A 25,788-nucleotide genomic window follows, 5' to 3' on the forward strand; every position below is an offset into this window, starting at 1 on the left:
CTTTCCCTATTTTATGTGGTGCTCCAGCTTGTTTATACAAAATGATTCATCAAATAACTGTGGTTCTCTTTGAGCCTCTAATTTGTAATGCCTCTGTTGCTTCTGACACTCTGCTGCCTCTGACATTATTCCTTAATTATTACTGAACATCACACACATGGAATACCTTGTGTCTGTATCATATATGCAGTTCTCTAAGAACACAGAAGAAGACACCTCTTGCAACTGAAGAAAAAGTGTGTGTACATGACTGTACTTTCTCACAGAGACAATAGCTAGAGTTAACCCTATCAGCTCTCCTTCCTTATTGTAGGGATGTCTGATAAAAATGCAATGATGTGGACTTAATCTTAAAGCTTGGATAGTGTCTCCGAAGACAGGCTGTTTTAATGACAAGGCAATTGGATGTGATGATGCTAGGGAGATTGAATTGCTGATTTTTAGATGAGTGTGTAGTGGGCAGATGTCCCCGTCACAGAAACTGCTGAATGTTCTTCAGAAGAGTACAGTGCTCTGGAATGTGAGAGATGTACATTATGTTCCCTGTTTTTCTTTGGATGCACTGTCTGACCTTAAACAAGTCACTTTGCTTTTCTGTACCTGTTTTACATATCCTGATTATATTTCTGTATTATATGTTCTGATTATTTTATGTGCTGGGACAATTTCTTGAAATATATGTGAATGGCCTCAGTGCAGTATGCCCATATTTTATTTGGAGCATATGGAAGCTACCACAGTTTTAATAATAACTGTTCTTCAGCGATAAGTTTGTCTCTCTCTCCCTCAATTTTCCTGAATAAAACGGAAATTAGAAAACTTTCTGTGTAAAACTGTACAATATTTTACTTTGGGACAAACTTCTGAAGATTTCTAGTTCAATCTAGGCTTTCTTCAGGGTCGTGTGCAGTTGTGCTTTGAATGCCTTCAGTCTGGTAGACCCCTCTGAGGTTTCTGTTCCCGTGTCTGGCCACTCTTGTGGTGAAAAATGTCCTTTTCTATGGAGTTGGAGATTCCCTTATGTTGTGGCTTAGGAATGGTACTCTCCAATTCAGTGGTCCCATTGAGACACTCCAAATCACATTGCTCACTTGCTTCCCCTGGCCATGTCCCTCCCAGCTACTGCAGAGAATTAACTCTGTTCTAGCTGGAACCAGGACACCTTACTGCAGCTTGTGTCTCTTGCCCCTACAAGTTCACAGTGCCAATTCATGTTCAAGTTGTCTGCCATGTCTCCAGGTCCTTTTCTGCAGAGTTGCTCCTTAGCCAGCTGGTTGCTAGCTTGTACTTATGTGTGAGGCTTTTCTGACCCAAGTGTAGGACTTTGTATTTATTAGTTTTAATTTGCATCAAACATTGCTATCAGTCCTTTGCTCCACCTTGTAAAGGTTTCTCTAAATGGTAACCCAGTGCTTCCTCCAATGCATCAACTATTCTCTCCATGTCACCTACAAACATGTCTATGTTGGTCCCTCATCCAGGTCCAGGTCTGGAGGTACTGATGAAGTGTTTTCTGAAAGAGCTATATAGTGGGAATTAAAATGCTTTTGCTTTTCTTTTTACTCTCTAGTCCTTATGCCATCAAACTCCTGTGTGTTCTCAGTAAGTTTTTGCTTTGCTGGATGAATACCATTGTAATAATGCTCAAATTTTACATGTTATGATTTAGCCATTGAATTGCTATGCTTCTGACTTTATAATGCAATTTGGGATACAGACACATGATGATCAATCACTGCATGGAAGTACTTAGGACCTGTGGTTCAGGAGGAGAGGGATCTGTGTGAGAGACACTGTTAGCATTCCATTTGGATAGGGAAGAATCTTCATTCTCCTGTGCTGAACCTTAAACCTCACTCAGTTATTGGAAAAAAATGAACTAAACCGAGTCTGTAGTTGAAAGTGTTGATGTCTCCTTATCTTCCTCATTTAGGTACTATATCAGTGAACAGCCGACGCACCCCATTCACTGCTAGTGGGGAGAGTGAGATCCTGGATCTGGAAGGTGACATGTACCTTGGTGGGCTGCCAGAGAACCGGGCAGGACTCATCCTTCCCACAGAGCTCTGGACAGCAATGCTGAACTATGGCTATGTTGGCTGTATCCGAGACTTGTTCATTGATGGGCGAAGCAAGAACATCCGGCAGCTGGCAGAGGCACAGAACGCCGCAGGAGTCAAGTCCTCCTGCTCCCGCCTCAGCACCAAGCAGTGCGACAGCTACCCATGTAAGAACAATGCAGTCTGCAAGGACGGCTGGAACCGCTTCATTTGTGACTGCACCGGCACCGGCTACTGGGGTAGAACGTGTGAGCGAGGTAAGTTGTGTTCTCTGTCTTCAGTTACACGAAGCTGAAAGTGTGCATGAGAACGAGAACAAAATCCAGTGTTCCTGTAAGACTCTCACCTGTCCTTGTTGGTCTTCCCAATGCTAAGTTCCAGCCCCCACACCAGGAGAACTTTCTTCTCTGATTGTTTCCTTCCAGTCTTTTCCACCCTCATTTCATGAGCTTACTTGGCCACTTCACTCCCTAAGCCCTCTGAAGATCTTCTCTTTGGGTTTCAGAGTTTCTTTGACTAAGTATGGTTTGTCTCCTGAGGCAGAAAATGCAGTTGCATGTGAGAAGTCTCAAACAAATTGCTGGAAACTGTACCAAGTGTGAGCTTTAGTTATGGAGATTTTTCTTGCATGGGACGGACAATGAATCCCAGTTCTATCTAGGCTTCCTTTTTTTTTGTGTAGTAGAATTTCCTTGATGACTGTTTATGAGTAAAGCCAGCTAAAGGGACAGTGTTAAAAGCAGCATGTCTCCAAGTTCACCTCTGATAAGGCAAATCTGTAGGAGATTAGTGGGAGATTCTTTGCATCTTAATTGTACTCATCCAGAATTGTGATTTAAAGACATATGATTGGAGATATGAAGCCCAAGTGATGCTGGTGTAGGCAGGCAAATTTTCTATGTGTTATAGATCACATGGAAAGGAATTTACTAATGGAAGATATTTGAACTATATAAGGAACATAGGTGGTTCCTATTAATTGTTGTTATCCTTATTGTGCTGGTGCCACCATCAGAATGAGGTAGGTGAGTGGTTTTACAGAAAAAGATAGGGCTAAGATCAGTTACAAAATCCCCCACCTCCCTAAAGGATGTTTTCTTATATTTAAACCAGTGTTTCTGTTAATATTTGGCCATTAGCACTGCATTTGGGCTAAACTGCATCCCCAGTACACCCAAGAATTAACTGTAAACCATTAACAGAGTCTTAGGGCTTTCAGTCCCTTCTTTATATCACCTCACTTGGCATCATGGTTATAGCATGTGTCTTAGAATTGGAAATTCAGATATTTTTGATCTTCTGCTATAGATATTTGAGCAGCTCCTTTCCCATTTAGTGTCCCCTTTATGTATTTTTTACTATTGATCATAGTAACATGCCACTTATGAGGAAGAACATGAAATTTAGGTACAATGCATAAAATATTAGGTAGAATTGAGATTTATAATTCATTCACTTTGAAGAGGATTTTCCTCTTTGAAGAAAGTTTTTGTTAATGACCAAAATTCTTCCTATATGGATGGGATTTAGTTTTACAGCACGAGATCTGTGATTGTTCATAAAACTGCTCACAGCCAGTAATTCATTGCCTGCTGCCCTAAGCAGCAATAGTAGTTAATTGCCAGTGGGCCTTAAAACAACTGAAGCATCAACACTGCCATCCGTGCTGGGGGAACATGGGTGAAAATGTAAGATTCATGGGCATCAGCTGTGCCAATGTCAGCTCAGCGTTCTCTCTTTTGACTACAAGGGATTTGAAAATTCTGGAAAACATCAGGTAGAGGTTTTCTCAGCCATACCCTTGGGAATTGTTTTGGCCAGTTGTTGTGTGATTAGGTTTTATACAAACATGATAAAAGGAAGCGCTACCATAAATGCATTGTTCCCCCACAAAATTGCATGTGTGTTTGCCCTTGGTCTTTATTATTAGGAGTGACCAGCTCTGTGATTCAGGGCTTTTTGGAGTCTGTCTCATGCCCATCTCCTGGACCTGGCTCTCAGAAGAGACTCCAAAGCTAACAGTGACATAAAGAACAGGGTTCATGTCATGTACCTTTATATATCTGTGGTGTTAGCTTTTGCTACTTTTACTGTCAGTGAAAAGAAATCAGTAGATTAAAGGCATGTAAGCATTTTAATTTGGGAGAAATGAATATCAAGTCTGGCCTGAGATTCATAACTTGGCTGTGCTCTGATGGGCATCAGTCTGAATTAGGAAGATATATTTATGAATTAATGTCTAGCATGGGAACTTGAGGTCATAAATATATTTTAGAATCAGAGTGTATTTAAGGTTAACAAAACTGTGATGAAACAGTTCAGGACAGCATAAAAGATGTATGCAAATATCCTAATCCTGAGAAACTAATTTTGTCTGTAATTAGAAACCACAGACCCATTGCTGATTTAGTCCCAGTGTCAGGCAAAACATGGCTATAATGCCTGACATTCCTTGGCAATGTGAGAAGCAGCTTATAGGGAATAAATATTTGAGACTGGATACCTGAAAAAAGTTGTACAAATTGAAGTGCATTTGACTCCAGTACATTTATGTGGTCTTACATAGCAGCCTCATACTGCTCTGATAAGTGTCAGAGAACTGCATTAGTGCCCACTGATTTTGCCTCCATGAGCAAAAGCATTGCAGGCTACCAGTGATACTCTTCATTCTCCTGGTCTGGCACCCAACGATTATTGCAAGTCCTGATTGCATCTGGTCTGTGATCCTAATACTGTTGGAAGGAGAAAGGTTGAGATGGAGACTGGGAAGGGAATCAAAGTGAGAGATGCGGCCATGCCACAGTGGCACTGCTGTGTAATGACTGATGAGCTGCGACAGGACCCGGGGGCAGCCAGGCTGGTGCATAAGGAGAGGAACAAAGAAGGAGCAGGCTAGATCTTCTAATATGGGACAGCTACTGACCCACTTTTCCAGTCTGCCACCTCTCACTTTATTCTGTTCTTACACTTCTCTTCTCCTAAAAGAGGAGTGTAACTCCTGCAACCCAAGATGTATGATAAAGGGTTAAGGGGCAGGGTAGCCTAGCATAAAGAATCTCCTGTGCTTGGTGACTATCAAGAAAATCACTCTTTGTCACAAAGCAAAGCACATACTTAACATCTAGTTAGAGAACTAAAAATAGGGAGGACGTACGTACAACTCTAGGAAGAGAAGCAGATGATTAATTTGTTGTTGATGATAAAGTCTGTCTCACACCTTCCAGGTATAGTATTTTTACATTTATAATGCTGTATTTCTCATAAATTTTATGCTTTTCCATATGAAGGACATAATATATTTAAAAGTGACTAAAAAGGAAATTGTTTTTGTCAGTTAGAAAAGAAGTTTGGATTCCTTTTATTCATGGTGAAATAATACAAATACACAGTATTCAGTATGTCACTTCTATCTAAAGCCTGTGGGAGTTTGTCTTGTCAGTGAAGTAACATCTCTGTGTATTCAGCCAGTTACACTGGATGCAATGTAGACTTTGGTTACAGTGTTCTGCTCAGACAGGACTTCTGTGCAGATAGAGAAACCTTGCTGGAACTGGAGTTTGACAGGGCACAGAACAGAGAACTGCTGCCAAGGCCTCAAATTCATTCTTAAAATTCCAGTATCTAATAATTATTTCAGTATTGGCAGTGATGTAAGCAGACAAAGGTGTTAGCAGTCTGAAAGTGTCATAGTTTCTAGTAGTAATGTAGTTTCTCCTTGGCTCATTGAAATTTCATAGAAGAGATGGGGTGAGACAGGGAAAAGACCATATTGTGCTTTTGTGGGCCATAAGTGCTCAGTGCCAGGCTGTGAGGCTAAGCAAAGGCAGCAGCAAATGCTGGCAATTAGCTTGATACAGTCCCCATTTCACACCTTCCACCAGAGAGTGTGATGACCAGGTAACACACTGTTATTTATTTTCTTAAATCCTTGCTTCTCATCCTCTGTCATCTTTCCATAATGGTTCTCTACTAAGTAGTCGAACTCAGTGTGACTTTGTTGCAAATATAGTAAAGAAAGGAAAGAAATAGAGAAGAAGCTAATAGCCAGGACACAATTCCTCCTGCGAGTGATGCCAATGTGGTAATGATCTCACCTCCCCCTGCTCCCTGAGCTCTCTTGCACTCCTGTTAAATATGGTGAAGAGAAAGATTTAATGATGCCAGAAAAACTCCTAAACTGCATTTAGTTTTGGATAGCTCTTACTGAGTTGCTGGCGCAGTGAAGTGGATTTACGATGAAAGTTGTAATTGCAAGTGTGTACTGAGACTTTGTACTGAGCTTGCTGGTTTTGAGTTGTGGTGTGCTAGGTATTGGGGGGAAGAAAAACCAACCCAAAACCCCTTGGTGCTTGTACTTGTTAGTAGTACTGAATCATTCTTGCATCCTAGGGTTTTAGAAAGAGTAGAGTGTCTTGGGGTGACTTTATGATGTGTATCCCATATTCCTGCCCTATGCCCAGAAATTAACTTTGTGCCTTTCTATGCCTCTAAACTGAGCCTGAGAGGGGGAAGGAAAAACTGAGCAAAACTTTTTCAAAGCAGTTTGCAGCTTGTCCAAGGTCACACAGAGATAGCAACTTTTTTTTCCCAGCTGCGGCAGGGGAGGGAGGAGGCACCCGGTTTGCTGATTTCCAGTCAGCTTTTGGCCAGTTTCAGTTTCTTTTTCTCCAGAGAGAGACTGAGAGTTGAACTTTGCTTTTCCTTTCCTGGAATTTTGGATTTTCTCCCTTTTCTACTGGACTGCTTCAACCTCAGAGCACATCAGGAGGACTTTCCATTGGGCACAGAGGGCCTGGCCCTGGGCCAAGCCCCAGCTCCGAGGAGACCAAAGGGAGGACTCCAACACTTTCCCAGGTTTTTCCTCCACAGCGAAAGATTTTATTATTTAGCACTATTTTCCTTTTCCCATGTGTTTGTTAAATAAATAGTTTTATCTCCTTCACTTTCCTTCGAGGAAAATTTATTTTTCCCAAACCTGCTGGGGGAGGGGTGGTTGTGCCTTCTCTCAGAGGATGTATTTCTAAATTTGGCCAAACTGGAACATAGAGTACCACAGACCAGTGTCTGCAGTGCTGCCTCTCTCTTCTGAAGTACCTTGTTTCAACAGGTCTGCTCTTCTGCTGGTCAGTTTGAAATAAAGGACCTAAAATATCTGAAATCCCATGTGAATGCTTCCCAAATGCTTTCTGATTATCAGATGCAGAGCAAGCTTTGAGATAATTGACAAAAAGATTCCTCCAATGTGGTGGGTACCATGCTTCCTCCTGTTGCATATGAGCTGCCTTTCCAAAATTAACCTAGGAGAAATTAGGGTGAGTTGCAAGTCTTGTCAGCAAGGTCTGGAGGGCTGTTGCAGACATGCAGGAGCGTGGGAAGTGTGGGTGAGTGCAGCAGTTGTGAAGGATCTTTGGTGGGTTTTTTAAAATACTTAATGTCTTCTTTACCCTTTGCCTTGTAATTTGCTAGTATTTGACATTGGTTGCATCAGGTCATTGCAACCCCCTGTTAATTGCACTTAAAATGTTAGAGGTAGGAGCTGGTATCTGGCTCGCGGAGGATGATGTTCTACTTTGCTGTGATTACAAAGTACCTCCTCAGAACCCTGAAAAGGACCCCAAAGCCCTGGCCTTTTCTGAAAAGGATCCCAAAGCCCTGGCCTTAACTAAGCAGGGGGAGGGGAATGTGTGTTGTATTCAAATTAGCTACTTTCTGTAGCTGCAGTGAAAATGCCTTGGGCTCAAAGAGATGTGTGAGGTCTGCTTGGTGGATCTTGAAAACTCTATGCACCCTTTCCTTCTATTGAAGAGCACTGTGAGAGCAACTGGAGAGGACAAGAGCCTAGGAAGGACACAAAGCAAAAGACAACTGAAAATCAGATAATTTTGGCCAACGAGAATCAAATGTTGTTGATCACTCACTTTTTAGTATTTGCTCCTACTTAAATGATTTGACTGCAGTTTGCTTGGATTTTTTTTAAGAGGTATATAGTATTGAAAAAGGCAGGTTGGTATGGGACTCCTGATTATTTAGAACTGAAATAAAAGACATTGAGATTTAGATTTTAAACCTCAAAAGTTAATTGCTCAGAGATGGACACAGCCTGAGTCCTTTCTAAGTAAAGGGAAAAAAAGAAAAGGCTTGTTCCAGCCATTTTCTTTGCTGTGCTGCATCTAGTGTTTATTGCAGAAAGACAGAAATATCCCATTCTGGTTCTTGTCCCAAGGGCTGGAACCATGGTCGTTCCTGTTTGAGTGTGCTCACAGATGGACAGCTAACACCCTGAGCCAGCCAGGCTTTTTCTGTATTTTGTGGTACACTGTGAGCAGTAACACATCTGCTGTTAACAATGATGATGTTGGTCATAGGGCTGCACACTTTATTATCTGCCAAGTACCTTTGCAGCACTGTTCACTAAGAACAGTTTAATGACAATACACCTCTTCCCATTATGTATGCAATAAAGAGAGATATTGTAAAATTACTGGTAATAAGAAATGCTACAAAACCATTTACTACACAGGATAAGTGCTGCATACTTTGCTGTCTCAAGCACAGGTAGCAGCGTAGATTTCTTTTTAATTTTAGTGAAGATGGTTGATGATAATCACATCTTTGAAGGTTTGTTTAAAGCAACTGAAAAGTGTTGATGCTTTTTGGACTGTCCAGACCTTCTGAGTATGCAGTGAAATGCTAGATAACTGCTGAGAATAGATTTTCTTATAGGAGTGATGGTTCCCAGGAGTGATGGACACATTAGGAGAAAAGTCTTTGCTGCAATGTTTTGAATTCTTTTAATCTGCTAGGTCTTGAACAGTCAAAGACTTAAGAAAGTCAAAACATCAGAATAATTCTTATGATTTCATGATCTAAAGTAAGATGTTAGAAAATAGGTCTGTTCTAGACCTCATCTATTCACTGACTTATTAGTACCAGACCGGTTCCTATTGTACAATTTCCCAAACTGTCTCCAAACTGCAGAAAAAAATATTCCATCTGAATTTAGCAAAACATTTCATACAATCCCTTCACACCCATTTCGATTTGTGTCTCACTAATTTTATGGTAAAATCTCCATTAAACATGATCTGAAGAATGTTAACTTTGCTAAAGGCATTTGTGTGAGAAGTTAATTTTCTCACTTGCCATCAATCCATTCGTAACACTTGTGGCTGATCCCTTTATGGCTGGCCCAGGCAGCTACTACTGTGGAAGATGCTGTTCACAGTTCTTCTCAAGAAACACAGGTCTGGGCTTTATGTGATTAGCTCCCTTGTATCTCTTCTTGAAGACTGACTGTCAGAGCAGAAGGCTACTGTTTGTTGCATAAGTGCTGGATTATTGTACTTATTAGACTTTTATGTATCCTCCATCTCATAATTATTTCCTTACCTTCTATGGAGTAACTTCTGTTCTAGCACTCAGACAATTCCCAAGATGCTCATTAGATGATGTGCTACCTCCAGTAAGGACAGAGAAGCCAAGGTGGGCTTGTAAGGGAAGTGAAACAGTATTAAGGAACAATTTAAAAGTCTTTCACTTTTGTGGATTTATGTTGTGATCCTTACTGCTTATTATAATTTTTTTGTCCACAGATATATATATATATTCAGTCAAAGGCCACTCTGAATATTTGTGTTTTCCAGGACAAGTAACTGCATTTGTCGCACTGTAATGCCTTTGTGATATCCTCAGTACAGAAGAGCATGCAGTTAATTCTGCAGTCGGGGTGATTACATCTGCTTGGGAAAAAAATACATCATGGTTTTTATGCTGTTGAACTTTAACTTCGAAGAGTCTCATTGATGTGACAATCTCCAACAGCATCTGCCGAGCAGCTGGAAAATCTGAGACTGTAGAAAAACCAACTGATTGTCTCTCCTATATCGTATAATGTTATGGGCATGATTTTTTTTATCCATGTGTTCCTCCGGTTTCTTCATCCTGATTCCATCATCATATGCTTTTGCTATTTAAGGCCACTCCTGACTTCCTGGCTGCATGTGAATTTGTTGGTACTCCAGGTGCTCTTATCTCATCTGAATATGTTAGTTGATGGCACAGAAGAAGATAATAATTTCTGCTATTTTTCTCTAAACTTCTGTATTTCTGGCTGTTTATTGCTGAGTGTAGCTTTCGTAAGATCCCCCCAGTTCAAGAAACGTGGTTACCCAAAACAGTACGATTTTGTGTGCTGTCAACTCCTGCAAGGAACACTAGAACAACAAAAAATATGTTGATGGGTAGGTAAGACCATTTGATTAATGCTTTTAGAACCTGATACTTTTATTAGTATAGGCCTCTTCTACAGGACCAATATGATAGTGATGTTTTTTGTTTATCTCCTGGTTTATAAATGACCGTTCAGAACAATGGTTTCTCCTTAATGTAAGCCACAAAATACACCCCATCTGTAAGTCACGGCACAAAATGTTGTTCCGATAACTCTCAGATTGAAGGACAGCTTGTCATTGCAGGTCAGTTTTGCCTGAATATCGCAGTGTCGTGGTTTGACCCCAGCCAGCAACCAAGCCCCAAGCAGCCACTCACTCACTCCTCCACCAGCGGCATCAGGGAGACAATCAGAAGGCTAAAAGTGAGGTAACTCGTGGCTTGAGATAAAGACAGTTTAATAGGAGAAGCAAAAGCCACACATACAAGCAAAGCAAAACAAGGAATTCATTCACCACTTCCCATGGCAGGCAGTGTTCAGCCATCTCCAGGAGAGCAAGCTGATGACACTGGGTTCAAGAATTGCTTCTGACTAAGTAGTATTTTTGAGTCTCTTATAGCTCAGTGGTTGATCTCAGTCCCTGTGGCTTCATACCCCACTTCCTTTCCATACCCTCCAGTCAGAGCAGTTTGTGTTTCTGCTGAAACTGCCAATTGTCCTTACAATTAAAGGGAATATCTTGATGGAAGAAGCCAGGATGAAGTAGATTCATTTGTCATGAAAAATTATTTCCAATATTTGAAATTACTATATAGACCTTGGAGATGTTATCTGTGAAATTAGCTTTCTCTATCTCCCTGCTTTGCCCAGTCAAAGCCATCAAGCTGAAAGGCAGGCACTGGCACAGTGCATTTTCTGTCTCATTTCTCTTTCTCTATTCGTCTCAGGGGGAGAGGAGAGACTTGGCATTCATGATGCTCCCTTAATTGACTCTTTCTGTATGTGGAGATAGGCAGTCATCCCTTGGACACTTTGATTGATTGGATGAGGCTATTGTGTGATGTGGAAAGGATATGCAAAAGCACAGCCCATCACCGCAACCATGGAAAGATCTTATTTGGTGGTGTATATTGACTCATCCCAATCTGCTTGGTTTGTCTGTCTTGTCTCATACGCAGTTATCGCACAGAGCAGCCCACAGGGTGGTCCTGGCAAATCTACGGCAACTAGGTACCAGACTCCAAGGTATGGCTCTCCAGAGGGAAACCCTTCTCACTGTCACTGCTAAAGTGTCTGAGAATGTGTAAAGGAAAGATAATATTCATCATTTTGAGTTTATTTCTTACTAGCATCCTCTTTTTTTTTTTTTTACTGGGTAATTGAGAACAATGAGGTTAAAATTGGGAGATAAGGTGTGGAAGAGGGAAACTGTATCCTGATAAATCAAATCTTAATATGAGTTTCAGAGTAACTTCCTGCTTTGTGATGATGATAAGTGGTGAGTAGGTGAATAGATAGAGCAAAAAGCTTAGGAGATATCCATCACATTATGGCAGAAGTCTTCCCACTGAAGGGACACAGCAGCAGGGGGGAGGTACAAGAAAAGCAGCTTCATAATAAGTGCTATTGGTCTCATGATGCTTCCATTTTTTATGTCCCACAGCTTTTGACTTCTGAAGTTCTGCCTGTTATGGCAAGGTCCTGTTGTGGTCAGCCTGGACACTTTGGGTTACCTACCACAATAATCTTGTGTTCTTGTGATCCACAGCATTTTTTCATTTCTGAACAGGGAGGAAGTGTAATTCTTCATGTTGTGATACCACTAAAGGGAGCAAAAGGACGGGGAAGGTTGAAGGAGATTACTGTTGGAAGTTGTATCAAAGCACCAGAGTTTAGGATTTAAACGGATTCATGTGGAATTAGCTAAGTCTGACTGCCCCAATACCCACAGGCCCCATCTCAAACTGCCGAGAAAGGAAAAAGATGGTATTTTAAATAGTGATTTTTTTATCCACTACCTTTCATTAAATGATTAAAATGGAAAATGACACTTCAGCCCTCAGTTGAAAAGCATGTTATACTGACAGCTCTGGGAGCCCTAGGCTTGTACTTAGAATGAGAAATATATAGAGTACTTCTCCTTTATATACCTTAGTCATCTCTTGGAGGAGTATTTGCATTAGAGGTTAGAAAATGGGTCAATCTTTCTGGCTTGCCTGGTCTTTGGTAGAGCTGTGAAGTGGAATGGTGAAAGGAGGAACTCTTCTTCAATAGCTCTGATTTCCTCTCCTTTTTGTGTGAAACTGTTGAAGACAGAGAGCCATGAGGCAGTTTAGTGTACCCAGCCTAGGGAGCAGAGCAAGGTTGGAACTAAGCAGAACAAAATGGAGTTTGCGATGCATGTATCATCTGCCATGTGAGAACAAGATCTCCCCCTCAACAAGTGATTGGCAAAAGGAATGTGCTTGCTAAATAGTATGAAGGAAGCAAGAATACAGAAGCCGTCTAAACTATTTTATAGTTCTGTTATTTTTTTTTAATCTGTCTGTTGAGAATGTTTGTGACCGAAGAGAAAAAATAGGTCAAAGGAAAGATTTTTGGCATACTAAGAAATTTCAAAATATCTAGAGTCCATACACTAATCTAATCTTAGTGTACAGGTTCTGATTCCTAGAGGTGGAAGCCTAATAGTTCAGTGCTCAGTCATAGAAACACCCAGGTTTTCACCATTTTATTACCATATCTTCGGTGAAATTGTCTTCTGTTGCAATCTGGCTTTTTGAAGCAAACCCCACAAATCACTGCTACCCCATTTCTGCTTGTCAGCTCTCATGTCCAATTTGTGCAAATTTCCTTTTTTCTGCATTTGCCTTTAATTCTTTTGTCTCCTTGGAGGACTAACCAGTGCTGAATTTTAGCCTTTCTCTCCCTGTCAAGTGTTACTGGAGGATGATTTAGCCCTATATCCAAGGTGCTTTTCTCAAAGCTGTTTTTAATAATTCCATCTTTTCTTGATGTTAGAACATGGGATTGGCCATCGGAGGGTGTGGATAAAGTAAGGCACATAGTTCACAGTTCACTTTTCACCAGTCCCAGTCTGATGCTGGAAGCACCACTGTGGTGTGAAGGAGCTGCCTTTAACCACCTTGGTGAAGGAGGTGGAGATAGTCTAGAATTCAGCAGGGTGGAGATTGACTACTGTCCCAGTCTGTTGCCCTCCCTTTTACTAAGGCAACATCATGGTTCTGAATCTTGTTCAATTGCTTGTATGCCATTCCCCTAAGCCTGCCAGATTCCTTCTGCCACTTTCCAGTTTGATCAAATTTCACTTTCCTGTCTGGTGCAGAAGAGCAAAGGATGTCCTGAAAGATTTCTTGGGATGTGGGAAAAGGGGACAAGGAAAGGAATGAATAGAGCTTTGTCAAACAAAAGGCTAGTATCTTTTTTCTGAGGGGTGGGGGTCATTTTATAAGCTGCAAGCCTTTTGGGCAAAGCGATTATGGAAAACAAAAAGGATTAAAGTAAAGAGAAACAGAAATGATTTATCATTACATTTTTAAATGCCTCACTGTTTTCACTTACCTTTTAATTTTTGTATTTAAAGTCAAAGGCACTTGGGCTGCTTTAAAAAATAATCAAAACATAAAGAGAGACCACAAATAGCCATGTCGAAGAGTAATGAATCCAGCAGACAGAAGGACTTGTGTCCAAATAAAAAAGGCAGAAAAGTGTAGGCTGGAATTGCTATTGACTGAGCAATGTGCACAGTGCTAATGGACCTGCAGAAGAAACAGGAACATTGCAGCCATAAAGTGAAAACCTGGCCCACTGTGAATACAGATGAGATTGGGAAAAACAGTGCTTTTATGGGGCTGCTTTTGCACACATGGCCTCTTGAGCTCACCTGCTTATAAAGTCAGAGTGACAGGATGTAGATTAGCAATCAGCATCCTCATTTAGCCATTTCTCCTCTAGTTGATTTACACTGCTGTGATTTCTTTATTCTTTTGTCTTTTCCTCCTGGCTGGTGACAGTTTGCTGAGCACATCTATTCTCTTTTACGCTGTTGTTTTTTCTAGGAGCTGTAAGAATTAAAATGCCGATCATTTAGTTTTCTTTGTGTGTCTGTGTGTGTTGCCTAGTTCCTACCCTAGTGTATGCCACTGGCCAAGGCTCAGTCAGGAAATCATCCAGGAGAAGCAGCTTTGAAACTGCTGCCATGTCCCTTTTGCTGTGAGTTGGTTTTCCTAGACACCTTTCACTCAGATTATGGAGACATGCTTGATTTATGTACTCTGTCAAAGTGTTGATCAGTAAAATCCTATTTAACTGGGTGGCATCCCTAACTTTCTTTCCCCATGTTGATCCCTTGAAAGGCAGTATCCTGTTAGGCACTGAAGAGATTGTGCATGTCAAGAACTGTAATTCAGCACCGTTTGTGTCCCTGCAGGTAACTGTGTATTATGTTTTTTCCTGCTTTAGCATTGCTTCTGGATTACGCACTTGAGCAGTTTCCTGGTGAAGGCTACCTAGGGGAGCTTCAGAGCAGGAAGGAAGAACATTCAGATACAACCAGGAGTGGGGGTCCTGGCATTAGGCCTCTTTGTGTTTGGAAATGAGATGTCTTCTGTTCCGTCAGTAAACTGTAACCCATCTGAAACATGGGTTGGCAATGGACTTTAGGCTGTTTTCTGCCACAGTGTTGTGGGGCCTGCCAAATCTCACAGTATTACCCCTCTCTCTGTAGAAGCCAGAGATGGAGGCTTGGGTGAGTTTTTGTACCTTTGCATACAGTTAACTCCTGGGGGACCCTTCAAACTTAAAATGAGCAGACAAGGTCATAGCTGGGAGAAAGCCAGGAAGTTGTTGACCATCTCTGTCTTTGGGCTATCAGAATATGCTAAATAAATCCACATTAAGCTATTTATAAGGATGCAAATTGAGACAAACAAAAGCCATTTTTTCCCATATGCAGAGTATTTGCAAAAGGAGATTGATATCATAATTTTATATTTTGGGAAACTGTGATATAGAACTATTAAGGCACCTACAGTAAGATTCTAGATAACAAAAGTAATTAGCCACAGACTCTGACTCTGAGAGAACTTCATTTACTGGGATTTAAGTGTCTGAATCTAAGATATCACCTAATTTAGTCGGTAGACTCTTAGGGCACTAAACTACTCTTTCCACCTTGAAAAAGCTATCTGATATCTCTAAATAATACTTGCAGATCTCTGAAGACATGGTAATGTAGTCCTGGGATATTTGGTTAGCAGTTCCTAGAGATAAATACTTATATATTGTGATAGGATAGAGATAATTCATATCAGAACCAGAGTTCCTTCATCTTCTCTTCCTCTCCTGTTTTCCCACTCAGAAAAGCACTTGTGAATCACTTTGGCCTTTTAGCATGCAGTAATGAAATGCTGATTACCACACAGCTCCCCACAGGTCAGCCTCTCTCTTACCCAGTATTGCTTACTCAACTATCACTCCCTATGTGTCTGATCAGAATCCAGGGGTCTCCAGCTGACTAATACATGGAGGAAGTTAGTAGATGTACTTATAAGGCAAACTGAAGTTCTATAAGCCTTAATTTAAGGAACAAATAAAGATTAAGAAAGTGTTATCTGACAGTGAGAGCTAAAAGACAGTGATTTCTCTGGACGAGGGTAAAAGCACAGCAAATGCTGTTACTCAGAAATCTTTGCAAAGCTGCCCTACAGATGCTGTTCAGAAGGTGTACTGCAGTGTACTGGGTGCAGAACGTCCTGTGCTACATTGTGTGTAGCCCTGTTTGCTTCACAAGAGCATCTGCTGACTGCTACCGTGGCAGTACCTGCAGACGAGCGGTGGGTGAGTTGTGTCGCGTCAATTCAGCATTGCTGCCAGGCTGGTGAGGAAGTCTGATCAGGGCTTCTCACAAAACAAGCCTTGACATATATGGTACATTACTAATTTGGTGCTTCACAAAAGTATACAATGTAGACATGCCTTAGAATTCTGTTTCTGGCTAATATAACTGCAAGCAAGTTCATTTTTCTGTGCCTTATCTTCCCTAGCTGCAAAAATCCCCCCAAAAAGCCAGATACTTCAGACTTTCCAAAATCATAAAAGGGTTGCAATGTGGGAAAATTCATGAATCACCAAGAGCTTCTGATTCTAGGATGAGAAAAGCTGAAGACCAGAAAAATGTGTATTTTTTGCTAATATTTGACCTTCTGTTTCATAGTTCTTCTTAAGCTCAGTGGACATCCTGCCATGAGAACAGGCAGAAATCCTAACCTAATGAATGATACTCATTTTTGTGTTATCTAACTAATTTTCCTGTTATTTCTACTTGACACAGAGTATTTCATTCTTCATCAGTACGGAAATAGGGGCAGATCTTTGTGTTGTGTTTTAATAATTTTGAGCTCATATCCCCAAAAGAACAACATTGCCTAGACCCACAAAGTATATTAAAAATCCGTAAAGGTCAGAGATTTTATTTTAAAATAGCAATGACTTTCTGTCTTGTGCCACTTTTCTACACCTGCAGTGCTAATGCAATCCTTGTGTGGTTGTTGAGACACAATGCAGTATTTTTTTGAGGTACACAAGCAACCTTTTATAGCTAAAATGCTGTAGTACTTGAGCCACTCAGGGGGAAAAAAAATCTAGTTTCTTTGGCATTGAAAAGGTTAAATTATTCACTGCCCTTTATATAGCACTAAACAAATGATCAAATTTTGTATGGTGTGTCAGTGATTGGCTGGATGTATTTAACTCAATAGTGATATGAGATTTACAGAGCACACAAGAAAGGAGCCTTAAACAGTTTTACCCGTTGACCTTTGCCAAGATAATAAAGCCTGAATATCAACTCCTCACCACTTAAATTGTGTATTAATGAAGTGCCATTGGGTACTCAGCTACACCTGTGCTAGTTAGAAGTATTCCTAGTCACACAAGTAGACATGTATATTCAAGAAATACAAGTATAAAAGGTGTAAAGAAAGCACTGTTGAGCAGCTTAGACTGAAATCCAACAATATGAAGGAAATTGGCAAAATAAGCTGAAATATAATCAGGAGGCTGAAGGGAGGAATTATGGAGAAAGATTAGAAGAGTTCAGTACATATTGCTTGGTGAAATGACAACCTGAGGAGAGGATGATGAATCAGCTCTGATGGGAGGACTGCCTTCCCAAAGAAGGGGAATTGTTTAAGGAAGTTCACAGGACACTTATGGAATATTGGGTTAAACTAAGAAAGGAAAAGAGTGAATATCACACCATCACAAGAATGAGCTTGGTTTGTTTTTGCTTTATTTTGCTGTAGTAGGGATCAGAGAAAAGGGTGGAAATCCCATCTATTCCAATGGAAATTAGGATGGCTAAAACGGCAGAGCAAGGCCAGGCTGCTCTGCACTTCAATGACAGATGTTTTGTAAGAGGACAGGAAGGGAAGGGAGCTCCATGACCTAGCCAGCTCTTCTTCTTCTAGCTTGTATGGATCTGTGAAATGTATGCCTCAGAATCATAACCTGGAAATGTCTTCCAACTTCAAATGACCTATTTTCCTTTCTAAATCCTGTTAATGACTGGATGTGTTTTCATAATTAGCAAATACGTGAATAAATTTATACGACATGCAAGACACTGATTACCAAAGTAAGTTTTGTTTGCTTCTTATTATAATTACTTTTTATAACTCATACTGAATTAGGAAGGGTAGAATAGTTAATAGTGTAAAAATAACAACATTTTGATACTTCGTCTTCTTTGCTAGATCTCAAAGAATTGTGGAACAACCTCCATGTTTAGGCAAATTAGAAACAGTATTATGTGGTATGTGTTTCAGTATCAGATGAGAAAAGGCTGTTGCTAAGGACGGTTTTGTCAAATGCACTATAGGGAAAAGCTTTTGCCAAAAGAACTTCAGATCCCAAACTCAAATCTCAGTTAGAAGAGATATTCACAGACTCATGTGAGAAAGAGAAGCATGGAGGAGTGTTGTTTCCAGGCTGCTGATAAGGAGAGCCTAGTGTGAGGCTTATTCTCTCGAGCCAGTGCATGAGCAGAAACAGCAAGTACGCTGCTAACTGTTCATCTTCGTGGCAGATGGAGGACAGAGGCTTTTCTGACTGACAAGCTGTCATCCCAAATATTGTTCATCTGCATAAACACCAAAAACAATAACAAAAACATAGTCTAACATTTAGTTCACTTGCATTTATTCCTGCTCTGTCATGGACTTTGTTTGATCTTTGGCAAATCAATTAGGTTTTAAAGAATAAAACAGTAAATCCTGACAAACCCCAGCATTGCCTCCAGTGGTGCTTAGGGGCCCATCAGCCCTTCCAGTAAAATCCAAATCTGTAAGTAAGGTGCTTAGGGTGTGAAGCAGCCATTAAGCAAGGATGGCGTTCAGGACAGCCAGTGGGTGGGGGAAGCAGAGACAGGCTTCAGGTAGCCAGTAGTGCATGCCAGGAGGAGGATGTGCCAGTCCCCTCTGTTGGGTGCAGGCTTGATCTTGCTGCATCCTTGAGCTTCATGCCCACAGAAATAGGATTCTAAAACCTGCTTCAAGACTGAGATGCCACAGAGCCCTGTATGTGTTTATACAGCCTGCAGTGTGTTGTGAGGCACTTGGGTGCTCTGCCTCATTGCATTGCTTTTACTTCCCCCTCTTCCCACTGAACAGAAGCGTCTTTGTTACCAGACTCTATATTGCTTGCAATTCTATGCCTTGATCTCTCCACACATCAAATTGCTCACAGGATGTCCTCTGCTCTGTCTAAAGGTTTTGCAGGTGACTGTTCACTTAGATTCCTGTATTCTCTGTGTTGGCAACCTTGTATGTTGTGCAGGAAGTTTTAGTGCAACCTTTAAAAGCTGTGGAAGCTTGGGAGCTTCTCACACTGGCAATCTATCACTGAGGGTTTTTTTAAAATTACATTGGTGGTGTTCTGTTGAGCTGTGTCAGGAGTGGGTGAGAAAAGCACTGTGATTTCCTCTTCCAGATGCAGATGAAATTAGGGGAGTATGACAGTCCCACAGCAATCCTGCTGGTTTTGGTGCCTTTGTTGGAGCACAGCTGTGCCCAGCAGCTGGTCTGGAATCAGAGAACCAGGAAATTTGCACAGTTAGCAGATATAAATAGAGGATCTGTAACTATGAGAGATGCTTAACTCTGCAGTAAATAAATCCTAGTCCAAAAAAAAGGCTAATTGAAATCTTAAAAAACTGTCTTGTGCCTCAATTCTTCCCCTTTTGAGTCTCTCTCTATCTGCAGAATTTGAAAGAGAAACAGGTGTTGTATCTATAGAGTCTTACCATCTATGTTTCAAGTGATGTCAAGATCAGTCCCCTTTCCATTACAGATTTAGATTATTTTTAGGCTTGTGGATTATTTTCCAGTTTCCAAAGGAATTATTGACCTCTCCATTATTTTGACTTGGTTGATAATCTGAGAATTTTTCAGGGTCTGTCTCATGAAAAGTACAACAAGGTGGCAGGTAGCTCTTGGATCATCCAAAGAGTGGGGGGCAGCAGCCCAGTTGAGATGGACAGTGGTTTGTGTCCCTACACTGTCCTGGCTTTGCAGTGTGACAGTGGATGAGCTGTCTTCTATTTCTGTCTCAGTTTCTGCTGTGAAAGTAGACCAGTTCAAAAGATGTTCCTGATTGCATCTTAATGCTTTGAATCATGTGGAGGACTTCAAATAACAGGAATCGAGGATGGGGAAACCATCCTGTTAGGACACCTACTCATTTTCCTCTTTGGTCAGAGTACATTAGCTGCTTATTTTAGAAAACCGTTTTTGTGGTTGTATTGTGGTGTAGAGCTGTGTCTTATCCTTTACAGGTGTAAATTAGGAAAAGCTTCTTTTCCTAAACAGTCCTTGCTGATCCAGAACTTGTGCAGATGCGAGTAGAAACCTGGGACCTTGTCCAGCAGGTGGCAGTGAGAGCTGGTGGCAGTGGCAATGCACAGAAAACCGACTGAGATTTGCTGTGTGTCTCTGCTTTCTCTTCTACCCCAGGAGGAGCCACACTGCTCTTCCTTGGAAAAAAACGCTTAACAAGTACTTCTCAGCACTAGTGGCACAAGTGAGGAGACAATTGCAGTCTGCTTCGCCATCTAATGGGCTCAGGCAGCACTGCCATCTGCCCCTCACTGCGCCCCCGAAGTGTCTGAGCAAGCACACCAGTCCCTGGGGCCCACAGCCTCTGCATCCCCATCACTTTCTCTGCTCACCCAGCAACTGCTGGTTTGCTTGATTTGCTAAATTCCTACTAGCAACCCTTTTGGGAAAAGCTTGGCACTCTTTTTGTCTTCAAATGGACTTCAAATATATACTGAAGTGTATTAATTCTTTAATACACACAGCTTTTACACCCTCTGGACTCCTCCCATAACCTTGCAGCCCTCCAGGAACCCTTAGGAGAAAGCAGAGCATGCTGTTCAATACAGATGTTGTACTGAACTTTCAGGATCATGATTAAGCCCAGTGTAAGAGCCTGTGATTCACTTTATATTGAAAACAGAAGTGTCTCTCTCTTTGTGCAAGAGAGGCCACATGCCTGCTTCTGTGGGTGATGAGCTTAGCATCCCTTTCCTTCAGTGATATGGGGAATGATGGCTCATGTATTAAGCTCTGAGCTTCTAAACTCTTGAATGATTTGGAGAGAGTTTTATGAAGGAACCATTTTTTTCTATGTATCCTAGGTACTTGTCTTTCATCACATGAGTCTGACAGCTTTCAGTGGCCCTCACTTGCACATTAAAAAGGGGAGTAAATTGAGCTGTCTTTGGTGATAGTGTGGAATTAGATGTCAATAACTTGTCAGAAGTGGTTTCCAAATGTGTCTGTGCCTCACACATAGTACCTTCAATACAAGGGTTCATTAGGTTTTATTTTTCCGTTTGCAACCTCCTTTTAATATATTTGGCTTACTTTGTAATGGTTGCTTAAGTGAGAATCTAAAACGTGCTGTTGAAGAGAGGTAAATGACATTCTTTCCTATTTTCAGATCAAATAAAGGAAAATAAGAGTGACTTGTTGAATAGTTCTCAAGAGTCCTAATTTGTGTCCTTCTGCTTTAGATAATGGGCCACCATTATTAGGCCAGGTTGGATGGGGCTCTGAGCAACCTGCTCCCTCCCCATGGTAGAAGGTTGGAACTAGATGATCTTTAAGGTCCCTTCCAACCCAAACCATTCTATGATTCTGCAATTATTAGGGGATCAGTGGAAGCATAATAAAGAGGTACTATTAATTATAGTTTAAGAAAAGTGGAAAGGCAAATACTGACTTGTCTGAACTAGCTTCCTTTGGTTTAGGTGCATAGCAAGGCCACAAATTCTGCCCATACTTGAGTCACAAGGAAAGTGATTTGGAACCTGCACTGCCAGATCATGAGGTAAATGATAGATGACTGAAAGTGATTTTGTTCTGGAATAGCTGAAATGTCGAGTAAATCTGTATCAGTGGAGTGATTTAGATGGTTTAACTCAGCACTTCTGCACTTGTTCAATGTTGGTAGGTTTTTCATCAGAAATTAAGATGACATTATCAGCCCTCAAAAAATCCAAGCCTGAACTTCGGCATTATTATATTCTTTGTTGTGCAGTCTCTTATCTGTGGCATAAAACTGGAAATCAAATCTGGCAGTTTGAGACAGTACGCACATTTCCGATGAAGATATGTTTTGTCACTTAAAACATACACTTTTGCTTCACCAGCAGCTAGTGCTGTAGGAAGCAGCTTATAATTAAATGTTGCTGAAAAAGGTGATTGTCAATCCGAATCCAAGAGCTGCAGGTCAAAGCAGCATTTGTTTCCTTGTGTGCTGTCTGCTCTGCCTGCTTCAAAGTTACAGTTTCACCATTAGATGGCAGTTTAAACACCACAGATCACAGAATTATAGAATATCCTGAGCTGGAAGGGACCCACAAGGATCATCGAGTCTAACTCCTAGTCCTGCTAAGGACAACCCCATAAATCACACTGTGTACCTGAGAGTATTGTCCAAATGTATCTTGAACTCTGGTTGCTCAATGCTTGACTTTGTTTGGAAGAGTGAGGGCTTTGCCTGTCTTCCTTTGGTTATGTATTTTTCTGCTGTATTCCTTCCTTCGTGGCATTAGTTGGCCAACATAGGAGGATGTTTATGCAGTGTAAAGGAGTGATGTGCTGTGTAAGGCCAAGCACTGTAGGTGTAACTGCATGTTTCCCAGGGGAAAGGGTGCAGGGGGGCTTGATACAACCCTTGTTGCTTTGGTATTGTGCAGAATCTTGTTCTGACTTGATAAAATTGCTGGTAAGGATAAGTCAGCCCTTAACTGTCATTGAAGATTATGGTATTGTGTATTTGGAAGCACTGTGCATATTCGGATTTGGTTTTTTTCCAGAGTTGGATGGAAATTGGAAGAAGAATAGGTTTGAAAAATATAATGACATTTTATTTCAGTTTACAGGAAGGAATTTTCTGATGTGCTTTGTTTATTTCCTGGTGCAGGCAGCTTGCTGTTTTTGTTGTTCTTTGTATTGGCATTTTGCACAGTAACAGGAGAAAGAAAAATATGAAAGATATGAGAAAAAGAAATACCACATTCTGATGCCCTGAACAGTAGGAGGGGGAAATCTGACAGGTGAACTACATACAGATAGTTTGGTTTAGATTATTTTTTGCAATGTACTCAAATTTAAACTGAAGGTGTCCTGATAGGCAGCTGTTACTGTCAGGCTCAAACAGTTCCTGTTGTTGCAATATAATTTTTGTCTAAATAATTTCTGAAATTGTACAGGATTCTTTAGAATGTAGAAACTTCCAGATTATGTGTTCTTCTGTTTCCTTATATTAGCTTTAATTCAACTTTACATCTCTTGTGGGAAGGCCTCTGGATGTTTTCACAAATATTTTTCAAACTGGAGGCCATCTGGGACACTAAGGCTTGATACCAGTTTCACAGGAGGTCCGTGCTTCAGCCACAAGTAACAGCTATTGGCTTCCTCTACCACTCTGTCCTTGTAGAATGTTGAGTGCTTGCTATGTCCTGGGCTGGATTGGGTCATTCCTTTGAAATGTGGGCAGACGTGAGGTGCACAGCTGTCCGGCTGTTCCTAACTACTCCTGCTTCCCTGTGCAGCAGCCAGACTCTTCTCCCTGCAGCTGAAGGCTGCCTTTGCAGAGTTGCAGCCTGGCTTTCTTATCCCTTTCTAGTGAACACAGAAAAAGTAGGGGTGCAGATTTTAGACAACCCAAGAGAAGGGGCTAGCAGCAAGTAGTGGAAAAACTGAAAGAATGCCTTCAGATGTAACTACTTTTTTTTCTTTTTCCACAGTTTTAATTGGTAATGATTAATGGCTTTTACCACTGTAGAGAAATATCATTTGAGAGAGTAGGAGATTTCAGGCTGTCTCCCCCACCACTTTTTCGTCCTTGTATAATGAGGGAAGAGAAAATTTTCATCCTTGAAGTAAACACAATTTGCTGGTAGGGCCAGTTCTGGTCAGGCTTTCTCAGAGCCTGGAAAACCTCATGATGGATTTGCCACAGCCTTTATACAAAAGTTAATCTGATAGACACGCTCCCATCAGCTTTTACCATGCTTTGTTAAATTGTGTTGGACTCCGTTCTAATAATCTCACTTTCTCTGTTACATTTTGGAGATTTGGCCAAATAATACATGTGAAAGCATTCTCCAGTCCTCCAAACATATATCTGAACTGGCCACCCCCCAAACTTACCTTGGCTTCCATCCTTGTTCTGATTAATTTCCTTCCTTTTATTACCAAGGTAACTCTTACTAGGTTCCTATTTCATATTCATATCAACAAGAGCTAATTGCTGTAAAAGAATTGTGCATCTAATACCCTTTATGGGTAATTTTCAGCAAATGGGTAGTGATTAACTTCCCTGACCTTACCTGTGATCCCACTTAGCTAAATGGGATGAGTTTCGCAATTTAGTCTCTTCGTTCCATCTCTTCTGCACTTAGGGGCCTGGGAGACATTTTAGGTGAAAGCAAACTGTTTTTTCCACTGTACAGAGTGTTGAGACTGTGGCTGTTGATGTTTTTATCAAACACCTAGGTTTTTATTAGGATTCAGAATCCATTCTTAGAGATTGCACTTTCTGTCTGCCACCCAGATCAGCAAACATGTCATACTTGTGCTGGGTAGCTTTATTCCTCCCCTTGTCCCAGACCTCCTCAGAGCACAGGCAGCCCTGAAGGTCATTCTAAACAGTGATTTTTGGATGTGGAAAAACCTGTTTGAGATTACAAAATTCCTGGTTTTTTCCATCTAAGGAATTTCTGATCTCTGGTCTTTAAGAATGAGGGGTTGATGTTTGAATTTATCACCCCACCCTTGTGACAGATATCAACTGTACCATCCTTAATGCTCTCCTGAACTGTACAAGAATTAACCCTGATGTGGGAGGGGGAAGAGTTATTCCTTGCTATTGGTCTGTGAGTATTTCAGGTTCTCAATCGCATAAACAGATTGTTCAAAAAACTAGAGAATCTGAGAAGACCACAGTGAAATGAAGCTTTTTATTACCTGCCCACTCATGGCATAGTTCCTTCCCAGGCAGTTCATTCTGCAGGTGTGCTGCCTAGCATTGAGTGGAGGTGTATGGAAAGTGATGTCATGCAAGAGGTGCAGTCACTGATAAGCAGACACTGAGGCAGTTTTCAGGTCTGAGGAGACTCTCTTTGCTGATAGGCTGCATTTAATCTGACATAATTTGATGTAATGAATCAGAAATGTTGTAACAGAATACACTGCATGCAGTTTGCTGCTAGCAATTCAGAGTAAGTGTCCCTCTGGACTGTATTATAGTGGACAGAAGTGCTTTAGGCAGGATAAATAGCCAGTTATTCACCATTAAACTCTCTTAACTTGGAGGTTTTCATTATGTCTAGTATAAAGAGAACAATACAGGATGTGGGTACATTCTTACATCTTATCTGTAAGTGTCTTGATATGGGGTGACAATGTGACAGCTTTCCAATTTCAGTTAGGGTCAGGCGAGATCCAGGCATTTCAGTAAAAGTCATAGCCACCATAGAAGGTGATCTGAAAATCTTCTGCCCATAAATGGCATTTTCAGTCTAAAATACCTGGTGATTTCAAGATTTGGTTGGTCTTGTTTTGGGTAGGAGTAGCCTCAGGCCTCAGCAGCTATCTCAGTAAGTCTGTGATAGAAGCAGATGAAGAAAATTCAGCTTTGCTTAACTGTGACATCCGGCTGGTGCTTTTGGAGTAGGACTCTCTTCATTGCATTCTGACTGCTGCCCTGAATTTCAAAGTGAATAAAATGTGCTGCACAACGGTGAATGTGAAAGTTTTAGGGTCACAGCTGCTGTCGTAATTTATACATCTCCAGTTCTTTTGACTGGAGAGTCTCATAGAAGTTGCCAATGCTGACTAAATCTTCACAGCTTCAACAAGAAGCAGGATTTATTATCATTTACAATTCCCATCAAGATCACTGGAGGCTCTTGGAGCTTGGAGAAGCAGAAAAAGATTAACGGAACTCTCTTCTCCATGAACCCAA

At 41.0% G+C, this 25,788-nt stretch overlaps 1 protein-coding gene across 30 annotated transcripts in view; it reads left to right on the plus strand.

Moving 5' to 3' along the window:
* The window catches only part of NRXN3 (neurexin 3), a 985,030-nt gene that overhangs the window by 312,101 nt on the left and 647,141 nt on the right, over positions 1–25,788 (plus strand). For all 30 annotated transcript variants that reach the window (XM_017741724.1, XM_017741721.1, XM_017741722.1 and 27 more), the window contains one exon: positions 1,934–2,317. In XM_017741724.1, the coding sequence (XP_017597213.1) occupies positions 1,934–2,317 (384 nt within the window). The remainder of the gene's footprint in view (positions 1–1,933; positions 2,318–25,788) is intronic.

This window comes from Corvus brachyrhynchos, unplaced genomic scaffold, assembly GCF_000691975.1.
Source record: "Corvus brachyrhynchos isolate BGI_N302 unplaced genomic scaffold, ASM69197v1 scaffold115, whole genome shotgun sequence".
NCBI lineage: Eukaryota > Metazoa > Chordata > Aves > Passeriformes > Corvidae > Corvus > Corvus brachyrhynchos.